The sequence below is a fragment of the Melanaphis sacchari genome, unplaced genomic scaffold (genome assembly GCF_002803265.2).
Source record: "Melanaphis sacchari strain LSU unplaced genomic scaffold, SCAv2.0 Contig113_pilon_pilon, whole genome shotgun sequence".
NCBI lineage: Eukaryota > Metazoa > Arthropoda > Insecta > Hemiptera > Aphididae > Melanaphis > Melanaphis sacchari.
Window position 1 is genome coordinate 327,330 of NW_020270439.1, and position 16,642 is coordinate 343,971.

At 27.8% G+C, this 16,642-nt stretch overlaps 2 protein-coding genes across 4 annotated transcripts in view; one reads left to right on the forward strand and one right to left on the reverse strand.

Moving 5' to 3' along the window:
* The window catches only part of LOC112603892 (ly6/PLAUR domain-containing protein 6B-like), a 61,465-nt gene extending 59,261 nt beyond the window's left edge, over positions 1–2,204 (forward strand). For both annotated transcript variants that reach the window (XM_025352699.1, XM_025352700.1), the window contains exon 5: positions 1,305–2,204. In XM_025352699.1, the coding sequence (XP_025208484.1) occupies positions 1,305–1,517 (213 nt within the window). In that variant the 3' untranslated portion in view covers positions 1,518–2,204. The remainder of the gene's footprint in view (positions 1–1,304) is intronic.
* An 8,101-nt stretch (positions 2,205–10,305) lies between these two features.
* LOC112603894 (uncharacterized protein KIAA1109) overlaps positions 10,306–16,642 on the reverse strand; it is a 29,482-nt gene continuing 23,145 nt past the window's right edge. Inside the window, exons 57-75 of one of the 2 annotated variants that reach the window (XM_025352702.1) lie at positions 16,207–16,532; positions 15,852–16,146; positions 15,380–15,779; positions 15,172–15,324; positions 14,868–15,092; positions 14,652–14,807; positions 14,158–14,591; positions 13,862–14,093; positions 13,666–13,787; positions 13,408–13,596; positions 13,144–13,327; positions 12,844–13,086; positions 12,623–12,780; positions 12,114–12,560; positions 11,777–12,043; positions 11,509–11,709; positions 11,125–11,441; positions 10,915–11,057; positions 10,306–10,807 (exon numbers count right to left, since the gene is read on the reverse strand). In XM_025352702.1, coding sequence (XP_025208487.1) covers positions 10,597–10,807; positions 10,915–11,057; positions 11,125–11,441; positions 11,509–11,709; positions 11,777–12,043; positions 12,114–12,560; positions 12,623–12,780; positions 12,844–13,086; positions 13,144–13,327; positions 13,408–13,596; positions 13,666–13,787; positions 13,862–14,093; positions 14,158–14,591; positions 14,652–14,807; positions 14,868–15,092; positions 15,172–15,324; positions 15,380–15,779; positions 15,852–16,146; positions 16,207–16,532 — 4,703 coding nt within the window. In that variant the 3' untranslated portion in view covers positions 10,306–10,596. The remainder of the gene's footprint in view (positions 10,808–10,914; positions 11,058–11,124; positions 11,442–11,508; positions 11,710–11,776; positions 12,044–12,113; positions 12,561–12,622; positions 12,781–12,843; positions 13,087–13,143; positions 13,328–13,407; positions 13,597–13,665; positions 13,788–13,861; positions 14,094–14,157; positions 14,592–14,651; positions 14,808–14,867; positions 15,093–15,171; positions 15,325–15,379; positions 15,780–15,851; positions 16,147–16,206; positions 16,533–16,642) is intronic. The other variant, XM_025352703.1, reaches the window with a different exon arrangement.

The window sequence follows — 16,642 nt, forward strand, 5'->3', positions numbered from 1 at the left end:
TTTATATTACTTAATGTGAATATCTGTATTATCATGTATGAACTGTTATTACCTGACTAAACCTTTATAGGTACATTGAATTTAAATGTTATAAAATAATAAAGGTTAAGTAATCCTCTTAAACTCTATAAATTAACATGCTATATATTATTTACCTACCTATTTATTTATTGTTTAAGAACTTTTTATTTTAATAATAACTAATTTAAATTTAAAAAATATGATAGTTTATTTACGTACATAATAGGTAAGTAATAATAATAAACTGCAATATAATAAATGCTTAATTTAAAAAAAAAAAAGTAGGTACCTATAATTAAATTAAATAATTGATAAGGAAAAATTATTTAATATCCTCTTCTTTAAATTATATACATAAACCATAAGGTCCACAATATATTACCTATTTTAATATAAATACGAGTCTAAATTATTTTACAAAGTTTATGTTTAATAAAAATTTTCACAGTTGCCCATGTATATAATTATAATATTATGATTTCACCTTATTTTTGTCATCAATACGGCAATACCTTAATTCCATTAAAAGTATATCTATCTATATGCATATATATAATTTTTTCTTAAATAATCCAGTGAAAGTCTTATTTAAATTATGTTTTTTTACTCATTCAAAGAAGACATACAGGTACTATAACGTACTTTTTACATACAGGCGCTGTTAAAACTAATTTTCTCTATAAAATATAAATCTTACTGTACGTACATTATATACATATTTAAAATACCATAGATATAGGCAAAATCTGGGGGTTGTAAGATCTTGCACTTGAATGTTCTGCAAATTTAAGGTCAAACTATGTACGTAGTATCGTAGCACCGCGGACACGCCCGAAACATTTTTCATTTTATTATGATAGTTAGCACAGTTTTCCAACGTATAAGGGCGACACGCGTGACTATCGTCCATTGATCACCACTTGGTTAGTCAATGCTAGTTGTCGTTTTATTATTTATTTTAAATTAATTTAATGATGTGTATTTCGAACAAATATAAAAGTATCAGTAGCTTCATTTTGGTAAAAAACAATAAAAGGTACCTCAAGCGAACAAGTGATTTCGTATAGATATAGGTATTTTACTTTCTTCGAGTATAATTTGAAAAAAAATACTTGCGACCAAAGATTTTCCAGTTTTCCTGCAGTTAACATTCAACGAAATCACGCCTATGGCTAAAACCATCATTTCGCGATGTTAAAATGTGATAGCAATTATTTTATTTTAATCAAAATTTTGTGAACAATACATTTAAAAACTCATTAAACACAGTAATTTATTTACAGGTGTGCGTATCCTGCTGCGATGACATGTACTGCAACATGACCGTGCCAACAAACCAAACGAATGCAGTGGTAACGATCACCCGCAAACATCACACGAATCCTACGAAAGGGCCGAAAACAAAATCCGCTGGTGACATACCATGCACACAACTGACGTTCGCGTCATATTTATTATTGTTTCTTATGTTATTGACCACAATTTTACAATGCTAGATCGTTATAAGTTTATAAAAAAATATTATATCTTAACCGTTACCTCAATAATTATTATATTATATGTAGTTGAGTTTAGATTTAGCTGTGATATATGTATAGGTTATACACAAACACAATGAAAACAAACTTCAAACTTGTGTAGTTATTAATCATTTAAACTACGCTAAGTACACACTTGTGTATAGCCAATTCACAGTTGAACACCAACAGATAATACTCGTTGGAAACATTACGACCTTAAATGTAGGTGGGCAGAGCGAAATAGGACGATCAAAAATACATTATTTGAGAACTAAAAGTAATTTCTTGTTACTTGAATATCAAAGTTAAATCGTTGTAAAAACTTTTTAGAGCTTGTATTAATAAAAGAAATTATAAAAATAATGGATAGATTACGCTGCACAATATATCAAAGTACGGGTAAATTGTTTTATAAGAAAGGTTTGTAAGTCCCTTAGGAAACAAAGTAATCAATCGTTTTGACATTAGTTAAATTACCATATAAATATGCAATACAAAATAAATTAAGAAGAGATATATTTCATTAAGTGTTTATAAAAAAAAAAAAAAATACTCATAGAAACCCCATCCATAATGCTTTATTTTTCTCGCTCTGTCCATACTTATTCAATATGAACGAAAAATGCATCATTTTATTTACTTTTAAAATTAAAATATTTTTAATCCAACTACATTTTGTGTTTATTTTTTAACCTTCTTGTTACAACATAAAATAAACGATACTATATAATAAGCTTATCACTTTTTGTATTTATTTATTTTTAATATTTAAAATACCGCGTCGTATTCAAATATAAAAATACTAACCGAAATAAAACGAAAATAAAAATAAAAAAATTGGTTAATTTTGTTTAAATTACATCGATATTCATATTAATATACCTATAAATAATTCAACAATTGTAGTTAATCACTTAAACTAACAGTGATTACTTACAATCTAAAATTTAAAACGCACAACAAATCATCGCATTTAAAAAATAAAAACAATTTAATCTTCATATTTTTGAAAATTATTACTTGATGAGAAAATCCCGGGCTAGTAAGTCTATAAAATATTAAAATGTATAAAAAATTTTTAGTTTAGGTACCTAAACTCTAAACAGTAATCAAACAATTCCAATAATTGATAAAGACATAATTTTTATTATAACTTCAAAAGCTGTATTAGGTTTTTGTTAACAATATTATTCGATTGACATTATATGTAAGTTTTAACTTGAAACAGAATACTGCAAATATTCAAATCATTATATTAGAGTATATTAAAATATAATTGACAGGGAATAACGTTGTATACCTGAAAAAACAAATAGGATGAAACACCCTGTACACTGTACAGTATAATATATCAAAGAATGAGCGATTTAATAATAACTTATAACTATGATGATAATAGTGAATCATATAATTATTAATGTGGTATGCCTATCTGAAACATGCTTAGTATACGATTTAGTGCCCCTTAACTTTATAGGGTTATAAATAATAAAGCTAAATAGTTTCATTATGTAATTATTATATACCTTCAGTATATGTATTAAAAGCAGATTTTAGAAGCATACAAGAGTTATGTCACGTTTCTATAACTTGCAAGTTATAATATTAAATAATGAGGTGGACAGCGTCACAATAAAATGGTTGAAGTCCCAAGAGAATGTTGACCCAAGTCATACATGTGAATAACTGTGTATGAAATTATGGACATTGCTCAAGCAACTGTGTGACGCGAGAATTGATTTTTTCGACGTACTGAAATTCGGCCAGTACACAACATTGAACACAGTCATTATCATAAAGGAGCAGTATTTTGTTCGTTTGATTAAATTTTTAAAGATTAGGCCACAACGAATCGACACAATTATTATAATATGTTATGATTGAGCAAAATATATTTTTGGAGGTTTCTTCATTCTATAGTCAGTAAAAAAAAAACTTCCATACCAATGTAACGCAATAAAACATATTATTATGAAAAATCGAGTTTAACAATCATTTTTCCGGTATTATTAAACGAATTTAAATAATCTGAAATCGGTTTTTACGATACGGATTTGTGTTCAAAAATTTATTTCGACTCGTGTCATCGCCGCTGCCCGCTGCAGGCCGATGGTCATCGATCATGCGACGCGTACCTAATAAAACATAAGCCTGTTACGGATAAAAACAAAATTACCATCACTAGATAATAATTCATTTTACTACTGTCAATGTTTGTCTGCACAAAATTTAACCTTTATACTGGTATACTCCCGCGATATAGAAAACACAGTGGACAACAGTCTCTGCGGCGTACGTTGTACGGACGAAACGCGCGCTTTGACAGATCTGTCTACCTCTGCGTAATCAAATCGAACAAAAAACTTATATTGAATAGATGTTCGAAGAGTTCACGGCGAGGAATGAAAACGTCCGTAGGGGCCGCGAAATAATAATTCATCGACACGCATTACTAAAATATTAAATAGGTAATAGTAAAATAATATTAAAATTTACAATATTATCGAAAAAATGATGTGATCACAATAGGCACGTCGCACGGGGTTGTGGAATGTTGGCGGACTATATTTAGAATAATCACAGTGAGTATATAAGGTATACCTACGTAAATCTGTTAGATATTTCATGATTCATGTTTTTTATTTTTATTTTTAATGTTTCAAAAATAAATTATTATTTATCAGTCGGGACGTTTTAAATTGAAAATATCCTTCGATTTTTTTGTCACGTATATCGATATCGTAAGACAGAATACATTTATCAAAGGTCAACAGAAATCACCATTGAAACATATTTTACACTGTGAATATTATATCATGATAACATTATTATCACAACTTTATTATTATATTTTATACTAATTATTTAATAGATATCTTAGCCAGTATCTAAATGAAGTATTTAAATACAAATCGCTCCAAAATTATATTAATAAACTATTATTAATTTTCGATCTGATGTTTAAATTAATACATGCTTAAGAAAATTTGTACACAAATATATATCATAATTGGGTTAACATTATTGAATTTTAATTTATTAAAGTTAATTAATCTAAGTTCTTTTATTATAAATAATATTTCATATCGTATTATTACAATTAAAATGTTCGATGCACAAAGACACAATTCTCTCTTTTTTTTTATTGTTTAATTTTGATCGATTAAAAAAAAAGTTACATTAAATTTTGTTTTTTACTTATAAATAAACAAGATATATAATGTCGAAACATTTGAATATCTAATTAAAATACCCCATTAATTATTAATTATCAATAAATAATAATTTATTCTCTTGAATTGTTCAATATTTCCAGAAATGTTTACCAAGTTACGTTCCCGGAAATTGCTCAATTCTAATCTAGACATTAAATCCACGGATCGCCGTTCATACACAACGTTATAGTTATATTATAAAAACCGATGATAAAAAAATTAAACAACTTCAAAACCTTTTTTTTTAAATTTGTTTGTTGAATTAATTTGGGATAATCCTTCCGGTAGATCGACCATCACTGCATATAATCCTGTTTTACATTGACCTCACACGTAATCCTTCAGCAAACCCCGTTAATCGTTTCGGTGTGTGTGCGCGTGTGTAAGCACAATAAATCAAGAACATTATTAAAACATTATCTTTCATGAGTTTTTAAATTTAGTAACTGTAGATTTATACCTTATACTATTTATTATTAGTGATTTTATACTTAACTAGTTAGTTTACCTGCAAAACTGCAAATATCAGACACGTTTATCTATATACTATATAGTATCTAGTAAGTATACAGAGAACATTATGATGTATAGTATAAACGTAACTACTAACTTGATACACAAAAGTCTGCCTGAAACTTTCCAGAAAAAAAAAAGGTTCACGTTTTACTAAATAAAAATATTATATTGTATTATGTGGATCTGTTTTATTATGATTATATAAAAATAATAACAAGGTTGACATTCGAACAAAGTTATTTATTATTATCTAAAAATAAAAATATAGATAGGTATAGTTACCGACAGTGTGTTTGTAAAAATTCTATTCGGTTACTGAATTATTATTAACTCCCGTGTACAGACTGCAGATATTACTTTTCAACCATAAAAACTTCTAACATTATTTGCACCAAATTACTCTCGACCCAGTAAGCAGAGCACAAACACACACACACATATATAAATAAAGGGTATAAATCCACAGAGCTAAAAAAAAACCATCTGCCGTTCAATATTACATTATTCTATTATAAAATCACAATATTCTCATATGATTGTATATTTTATAGTTTGCAGCATGTACTTACTAGTTACTACGCACTTTTAATAATATTGAACTTTATGAAATCGTTAAACTAACACGAAACCGTTTTAAACGTGATATTTTTAAAATTCTGTAAGGTAAAGTTTAAAAGAGGTACCGTAAAAAAGAGAGGTATAATACTTAATATATTTTTGATTAATAATATTAATATAAATTGTAGAGTTATAAGTTATAACATTACAATACAAAAACCTAAATTCTTATTTATCAATTTATTTACAAGTAATTCAAGTGTTTAAAAACTTACATTTAATTTCCAAGTCTAAACTCTAAAGTATAAAAATAGAAAATTTAATGAATGTATTTTTAACTACCAAAAAAATTATTTTATAAACTTTTATTTGCTTTAACGTGTACAATAAATAAGGATAAAACAGAAAAAAACAAAAATACTTTTTTAAAAAATAATTATTAATAAATAAATTCCGTGCTTAGACAAAAATCTAGAATACAATTTGCATACGAGATACTACATTAATTAATGTAGGAAACTCCATATAATACTTTATTTTTAAACCAAAAATTTTTTGAAAAAAAATGTTAAGACATTATATTTTTTATTCTTTAAATCGACAATGTTAAACGATTAGTAAACTATTGCACAAATACGTATAAAAGCTACTTCAATGTTAAATTAGTTTGCGAATGATATTGGTTAATAGTACGTTAATAAAATAGTACAATAATACCTAACCAAATTGTATATGATTATGAAATATAAATGAAATTTGTTAAATAGTATGTTTAAATGATGTTCACAATTCCCCTGCAAATGAATGGGGATAAATGAATATTCTGAATGCTAATAAATGTAAACCTTTCTCAAAGGACTAAGTCCCAAGTGAACAGAATAATGTATTACAAAATTATTTACCCTACCACACTATAATACCTACTCAATTTATATAACATTATTAAAAATATACCAAATATCGATTAGAATAATTAATAGAGCTTTCAAAACCCAAAAAAAAAAAAATGTTATAATACAACCGAAAATTAGTCTTTTTAAATTATAACGAGAGACTAATAACATCGATAACATATATTAAATATTATTATAACTAGTTAAAAAAATAATTAAAATATAACCGAGAAAATCGCTATGATAATTAGTATGTTTCGCCTTTAGAATGTATCTCGTATCGGGTAACTCGATCTAATGAAGCGTAGATACAATATAGATTGACACGCGCAAAATTCTAGAAGAGAAATCTCTTTAGGGAACCAAATTACGAGGTCATCAAACTATTAAAATTAGTGAATTACAAAATCAGATACAAAAAGAAATATAATGACATTGCTGATAGACACGAAAAAGAAAATTATTTTAAAATTGTAAGTTAATGGTGACAGTTCATTACCTATGTGCCGGGTTGGCGACTTACTGCAGGATAATGGTGTAAACTACAGGTTTATGCGTTATAAATAAATTTAAAATTAGTCTAAAAATTTTACAAATTTTATTCTGAAAATAATAATTTACCTAATGACAGTCAAAAAATTTCAAGTTCTTGCGGATTAAAATTTAAAACAAATATAAATATCTTTTTATTTTTAGCGATTGACTAATTTCAGAAATTATATCTATAAATCATATTAATTTCTATATATCATTAAAATGTTATAAATGTTTTAGACTTTAAGCAATAAATTTGAAATGACGCATAATATGTTTATTGTTGTACCTATTACTCTTATTAGTCTTATTACAATTACTACATAGATACAACAATTTGAAAATCTGAAAATTTTATTATAACTCATGGTTGGATGTTACCTATCTAAGATACGATTATATCTTTAATTTCAATGAAGTACATTTATAGGAAGTATCGAGTATTTTGCACTTCAATAAATTAAAACAATACTTTTACGTTTTTCTTTTGTTTATTTTTTTTTTTTTTCTATAGATTAACAATTTTTATTAATAAGAATATTAGGTGTTTGGTACCTATTATTTTAGAGTTTTTAGACATAATAATTATTATATATTTTCATCTTTAATGTTGTTATATTATAAATACCTTAACCTGGTCCCATACGAGTGCACGACTACCACAAGTGCTCGTTGAAAATATTCGTCAATCGTGCTTTACCAGTCATACGAAAAATAGAAGATATTTAATCATAAAGCTTAACGATTATTTTCATTCGTTGTTTTAATTCTGTTGTACCAGTTTTTTACTTGGCCATAATACGCGCCAACAGCTTATTGAAAAACCTTAAAAAAACAGCGTGCTGCTTTCGTTTAAAACATGATAATAACATTATTAATGAATATGGAGAACAGAAACGACAGATGCGTCCCGCACAAAACCAGGAACAAGCTAGATTTGACACATTGACACCAAATACTTTTAGTCGTCTTTTACCCATTGATACCTTTCACTAAGGTAGGACTTAACTAGGACAATAAAGGTTAACCAAAACAGGATGCTTTAAGAATACGAATGAGAGCTTATTTATGATCTATAGCATCAAAAGCTTTGTTGAGGTTGGTATAAATTATATACGTCTACGATCCGACACTGACACAGAAAATAATCATAAATAAAGTTGCTAAACAAATATTACGAAAATAACACTCTGAACGATAACCGTGCCGATCTTTTATAAGGAAACAATTAATTTGAGGGTTAAATGGTATTTAAAATCAAGAATTTTAAAATTTTAAAAACATAGAATCAACTGACGAGACGTTACGCAGAGAAAATAAACAACAAAAAACGTCAAAATTAACTCCGGTTCCCTTTCACAACGAAAAAAAAAAAACGTCAAAATTCAAAATTAAATAATTAGCTAAATTAAAATAGGAATTCTCAAGTTGATCTACGTCAGTGTCGTTCCGCTAAGTCAAGGAAAAATAATTAGCAAAATATATATATATTAGTGGACTCGAATTCTTCAAATGAGATAACTTACAATTTAAAGACTTAACGCATAAGTGGTTGAATAGAAACTGATGTAAGAAGTTATAATTTTAATAAACTGGTTATATTTTTAAGAATTAAATTACAGACTACAGTAGAACCTCTATAATTCGTCACCTTCGGGACTGGGGGTGTGGTCGGAACGCGAAAAAAGTCAGATTATCAGAATATACAGAATATTTTTTTATTTACATATTATATACAAGATAATATCAGAAATGTATTATATTTTACATTACTTAGAAAAAAGCCAGTTATAGATTTTTGTCTAACAAATGACATTCTAGACTTAACTGCAATATTCCAAAATACGCACACCGATAGAAACGATACGAGAGAGGTCGGAGTACTAAAGCGGACAAGCGATAAGGGAAATATTAAACTAGCAATCAATTTTATATAATATCTTCTATAAAGTAGAAAATCCAAATTGTATTTTTAAATTACATAGTATTCATATCGATTATACTATTGTCGGATCAATCGGAACGGCGGACCAGCCGAGAGCGAATGAGAGGAGTTCTACTGTAATCTTTATTACATTTAGTATTTACAAATTTCTATCTAGTATCGCGGCACTCATTTTTAAGTTTTTTTTCCATTCCTATGTAATAAATGGTGAAAAGTAGTCCTTAAAAATATTTATTTTTTGAATAACAACAAAATAAATACCTAATAACTATAATCATTTTTTTTTTACTAAAATATCCCAATTTCTCAAAGTTTGAACTTCATATGTTTATCATAACATAGTGTACATAATATTTATTTTTGATATTTTTAAGATGTTTTAAGAATTTGTAAAGAACTTTGTATTGTATTCCTTAGTTATCTTCTCACAAACTAAAATTTTATCATATTTCAAAGCGAAAAAAAAAGAAGAAAATTATCATGTCAAAAAATAGTACCTAATATAAGTATTTTGTGCAAAATTCTAATAACTTCTAATAAACCTGTAAAAGGTAATATTTCATTGAATATTAATTTAAATTTAAAACTTAACTGATTTTAACAAATTTACCCAAACTAAATGATGAAAATTACATTTATATAATATTAATACCACAACTTTTCTTTATGAACATAATTCGTACATAAATCTAATAGATAAATAAATAAAAAATTAACATCAACGTATTGTAGATATTGTAATATAAAAAACGTTTAAAATATTAATTTATATAAACCTAATCTAGATAATTCCCTTTTAATTTTAATTTATGATATTTTCATCTAAATCGATGCAATCTAATAAGTAATAACCAATAGTTATGTGTAAAAATTACAGAATAGCAATTGAAACTATTCTATAATTTGTATTTAAATTTTTTTCATTATAAATTCTCACAACAAAATACCATAAAAATATACACATATATTCATTTTATTATTTTATTATGTATGTATAAATAACAAAATAAAATAAAAAATACATTTTAATAATTCATATACTAAACAATTTTTAAGAATTATCCAAATGTAAAAGAGGAAAGAAATATTTTATTATACAATAATTTTGTTTATAGATAATAATATGTTAATTATCTTAAATATTGTTAATTCAATGCAGCCTTTAATTTGCGCGTGAATAATAAAAAATATAACTAATCTTTGGTTTGTATAAAACACTTAGTAAATAACTGCCTTGACCATAATGAATAGGACAAAGACAAGCTTAAGTAGATAGAATCACTTTTCCTGTAAAAAATATAATATTATTTTTTCAGTATAATATTTTAATATGATAAAAGAATGCAATTGTCACATCCAATGGAATAATTTTATTTTAAATTTAATGTTTAGTCTTATATAGGATCATCCCTTCGGACAACATCTTCTTCTCGTGCTATTGCTATCATTCGTAACATAAGCACTGATAATACTTTGTCCAAAGGATCCATGAATCCTCTTTGCATCCATTTTGGTATGGTCGTTCGAGCATGTGAAAAACCAAGCTTTTGTAATATATAGTCTACGCCATAAGGCTCAATACTTTTACCTCCCCAAGACAACAATCTAAAATAAAAAAAATATTCAAAATTTATTTAAATATATTATTTTTTAAGTCATAAAACACATTGTCTTCTGTTAAAAATTATTTAAATATTGTTATTTTTCTATACCTGACAGTTGGTTCTAAATGCCAAGTGGTACAATTATAATCCCTCCAATCATTAGTAAATGATTGAGGCGATTCCATCGTAGGCTGACTAGTATTTCCAGTATTTGATGATTCTGGACTTTGAGGCCGATTAGTCATAGAAGACTAAATTAAAAAAATTAATTAATTAACAAAAAATAACAACAATAAACATTAACTCTCAAGAACTTACTACTTTATCTTTTTCTAATATATAAGACGTAATGAGATCATGTAGAAAGAAAAAAGCTTCTGCATCTACAGTAACAAAAATATGATCTTCAAACTCTGTTATAAAACTACACTCAACTATAGGTTTGATATCATATGGAGAAGGTAACTTGACAGGCTGTGTGTGGTTGCTTTTTAGATTCAATTGTAAAGTAGGTAATGCAAATATGACTTCACGCGTATGAGTTAAGTTCTCTTGAGGTTTTGGTGTACGTGAGCGTGGTGCTGACTCGGATGTATCTTGTTTCTCACGTTCTAAGCTTGGGAAACGGTCAACTTCTACATATTTTGAATAAAATATTTTATTAAGTTTAATAGTTATAAAACAGTAATACAAAATATTTACCATCTATTTCACTTAATGCAAAGGCATAATTAAACCATTCTTGGATAGTTTTAAATTGAGGTGGAAAAAGGACATTACGACTAAACTTACACACAGTTGCCATACTGTGTTGTGGCCGTACAGTACCCTCCATACCCAAGCTAAAAGTGAGATTTTGTACTATATTTATGTCCAAGTCATCTCTACATAATGGTCCAGAATCTATGTATATAAAATAAAAATACAATTTAGATGAAAATTCTTATAAATAATACTTGAAACCTCATACCTTCAAAATTAAACACTTCATGAGCTTCAGTAGCAAATGATATACATGGTTCTTTTAAGGAAAATAATGCCCATGACTTTGATTTAAAATTAATGCCATGAAAGCATGCTAAAGATATATTGACACCATGTAAATCCATTTTTCCACCTAAAACAGTACCCCAATGTGGCAAAGGGTACTTTAATGTGGATAATCTTAATCCAGAAACTGCTTCTAATGCACGTTGCCAATGTCGATGGTGATGTTTACATTCATCTGAACTTATATCTAAAAATAATTATAGTAAACAAAAATTAATTAAATAAAAGTCATTTTAAACTTATATAATAGTACATACTATCTGGACTTGAAGTTGAGATCAATAAACGTCTTCTCACTGTTTTCTTTTTTGAACTTTTCTCATTGTTAATTGATTCTCTGTGGTCTTGTAGACTTGAAAAAACTCGTTTGCTGGATTTAAACTGCTGTGAGAAGAATTCTTCCAATTTATAGAACATTTTCATTATATCTGAGGATGTGCTTTTAGATATCATCATCTGTAATTGATCCCAACCAAGATCACCATGCATAAACACGATTCCTGGACGTTTGCTAGAGTCATGTATACTATCAGTTGATATGGTTTTATTCAACACCTTCCATTCATCCTTTAAAACCACTTCAAGTGAGCTAACTCTAGACATTAATACTGCTGTGCCCATATAATCTAAACGAAGTTCAAGGGCTGATAATTTTAAACCAAGAGTATGACGAGGCTCTGAACCAGGATCTTCTCTAATCAAAACTATAAACAATAAAAACATAAAAAAATATTAAAAGAAAAATATAATTTGTACCAAAGCATACCATATGTGTTAATTTTATTCAATTCGATTGTGCCACCGACAATACCGCCTTTAGCATCAAGTCCGGAACCACCAAGACCTAATCCAATGTACATGTTTTTATGACCAGTACTTCCAATTGATAATCGGCCTTCGGAATGAAATTGTTTAGATAACCAACTGAACAAATATTATAATTACAAATTGTAATACCAAAATAATTAATGAAATGAATATCCTTACGTAACATTTCCCATTACATTTCCCATATTCATATGTACATTAAGTCTTTTAAAATTTACTGCAAATATCACTAATGTTTCCCATGCAGCTGCACCAACACTACTAGATTTTTGGTCTGGACTTGAATCATGGCTCGAGTTATTTTTTTTCTTCTCTAAAGGCAAGTGTTTATCACCTTTAATATTCAAGTGAAGTTTATCACGAGAAGGTTTCACTTTAGTATCAGTTACAAAATTTCCATACCTAAAAAAAAAAAAAACAATTTAACAAACATTCAATATTAATTTTTTATTAACTAACGAATCTTCAGCATCCACGTTATTACTGTGGTCACTATACACGCTGCTTGGAACAGTTCTGGTAAGATCACCTAAGAAAAGTCTGCGCACAATGCTACGTCTATACCAAGCACGGGGAAATGCTAAAATTTCAGTCAACCGCCTCATATCATATTTGAATGAAGCAGATCCTATATCAACAATGGCTAAAAAAATATTAAAATTGTTAGTTTGTTAAAAAAAAATAAAAAATAATAATTAAACAGACAAAAAAAAAAATACTCACTAGAAAATCTAATAGTGGCATGACTTTGATCGGATGTGGTCTTAGGGCCAGGCACAGATTCAAAATTAAGCTTCCTACTTCTGGATAAATGAAATTTAATAAATTCAACATTAACACTTAAAGAATCTTTGCGTTCGCCGTCAGCTAATGGTGACCATGTATGAGTATGAGGCTCTTTAAGATTGGCTGCTATGAAAAAGTAACAATACATATAAATATGTAGAATATGTATATATTTTAAATTAATAGTTTATTTACATGATTTTTTCCCTCCATATGGATGAAAAATATACATAGAAAAGTCTGCCATTACTCCAGTGATACTTAAACCTCCAACTGCAACTGGTAGACTATTGGAATCTTCATAATAATCTTCAAGTCTAATAATCAAAGATGTGCAAGAAAAAATGAATTAATAAATATTTAATAATAAATAAATTAATTTGTATATTACTCATTAGAAGAATCAGTTCTCTTAGAAGAAAATACAATATCCAATGATGGCAACTTCAGCATACACTCAACTCTTGATACTGGCAAACATGAAAATCGAAATGTTGATGTTTGAACATGAAGATAAACAATTACATCCACAGGAAATGAAGTATAAGCATATTGTCCAGGTGTCAAATATGGTGCAAACAAATCATCATCATTGTCAGTAGTAAACATTGTATCAAATGTACCTACAAAAAAAGAAAGATAACATTTTTTCATTTTATTATAAAAATAAAAATATGAAAAAAATACCTGTATCGGCAAACTGTTGTGCTGGTATAGGAGCTAAAGTTTGCTCTAGGAATTCGAGTATATGTGGTGATATAATAGTCTCTTCTGGTATGCTCTGGAGTGTAGCCCAACAATAAAGACTGGCTTTTTTTGTACTTGTTTTTCTACTAATTACTCCACTTGAATCAATTGAGTACATGAGGGATTGACCTTCGTCAGACACCATTTTTGATGCGTAATGTACTTTGAAATCCAGTCCAGGAATATGAAATATAGTTAGTTCAGATAACTGAGATAATGTATTGGTGACTGTCTGGTGATGTCTTAATCGAGAACTTGATGTACTATTTGCACCTAATTTATCTTTATAAGAACGCCTAGGTAAATTTGGACTTCCAGGTACATATTCAAATACACCACCAGAAGAACTACGCTCTTTTTTCATTCTAGACATCCTTAAAAATAAATCAAAGTCACTAAATGTTTTAAAAATTAATAATTCTTAAAATACTTACAATTTGATTTCATCTTCTTTAACAGAATCTTTAGTATGTAATACACATTTTCCACTGTTAATGAAAACTTTTACATCTAATTCAAAATCAATATTTGGTTCTTGTGGTTTTTGAGTAGCGCCCGACACAAATAATGGATTAACCAAAAAGTCATCCCTATCAAAACAATATTGGATTTGATGAATAAATATAACTTCAAAGTTCAAAAACAATTACCTTGAATCCATATGTCTACTATAATCTGTGTTTGGCCAACTATCATCACCTTCTGTAGTTAAACTTTGTTCGGAACTAGCACTAGGTAATGAACTTTGTCGGAATATTTCTTTAGTGTTACTGAATGTTACATGACCCGGGTGTGTCACTCTGAAAGATGTTGAACGTTGTGGTCCAGCTTGAGGAGAATTTTCCACACTACTCAAACTAGTTACTTCGTCAGGACTTAACACATTTATTATTTATTAAATTTTTAATATATTGAATTAATTGGTTTGAATACAATTTTTAAATATTACTTTACCTTTGAGTTTCTTTAAATTCTGATACTTCTTGTGTAGGTGAAACAATAAATGACTTTGACCTATATGTAGAACTTTTGTTACTAAGTCCAAATTTACCTTTTAAACTAGATTTGCCTTTTACGCTTTGTCTTCTTAGTTTCTGAATCATATCTCTAAAAGTCGAATTGCTTAACATTAAATGCTAATGAATTTTAAACCAAATCTTACCTTCTGAATCCTTTGAAAACCATTGCTTCTAATTCTCGTAAACGCTTTACTTCATGTTCAATAGTCCCTTGAGATGCTCCCAATGAACGTAAATCATTTATAGCTTTAGCTTGTTCATACATTTCTTTCTCAATTATCTTTGATCTAGTCTTAGCACTCATAGTGGGATCAATGGCTAAAGATGCTAATATATCACCTTCCATATTTGATTTGTGTCTAATAATATCACTGTCTTGAGATATAGGGTCACTATCTGATAATGGATCATCAGTATCTTGTACTCCAGTCAAAGCAGTTAAAGTATGTCCTAATGCACTAAGCTGTTTTCCTATATTTACATCTAAATGCATGTCAACACCTTCCATTTGCCATTTTACATTTAAGAACCATTTTGCATTTTCTATAATACATAATTAAATTAATTTAGCAGTAAAAATATTTATTATGATATTAACTATAAAAACCTACATACCTGTAACAGAGTCTAATTTTTGAGAAGTTGTACGACTACATACTTCATATGTTCCTTCTGACACTATGCACAAATTCATGGCAGTGGACACAAGTTCATTAGTTATATCAGGCTTCCAATCATCGAGAGATGAATCAAAATCATCAGCAAATCTCAAACATAGGCCAATGAAACGACCCTTACTGACAAGAGACCCAGAACTACATGCTGATATACTAGTTGATTCTAGTGTAACAACCACTGCAGAACATGACTCAAAGTCCATAAAAATCGACCGATTTAAACCCCATGTTGTCTTAAAAATAAATTATAAAATTAAAATTTTAAAATGTAATTTATAAACATAAATACATACCTGGGGAAGTGGATTTAAAGGCACACAAATACCCATATCCTCAACAGTTAATTGTAAGAAAATAGTACCCAAATTTGGTGATACTGGTATTTTATCAGATGGTAATTTTTCTATTAATGGTTGAGTAGCTGTCAAAACCTCTTTATTTAAACTTGCCCTTTGTTCATTCCAATATTCGTATGCATTTTTATAGTTTAACCATACTAATATTGCCTTATCTACAGCCAAGGGTTGAATATAGATTAAAGGTCTTCGTAGTGTAATGAGTATTACTTCTTTGTCTTCGCCTTCACCAACCATTTCTCCTTGGAAAGCATTCCGTAACTCTAAAAATTAAAAAATATATTAAGGAGTGTATATTAAAAATATTAAATTTTATAAATTAAAAAGTTAATTTAATTAAAATTATTAGAATATAATTATATAATTGTTTCAT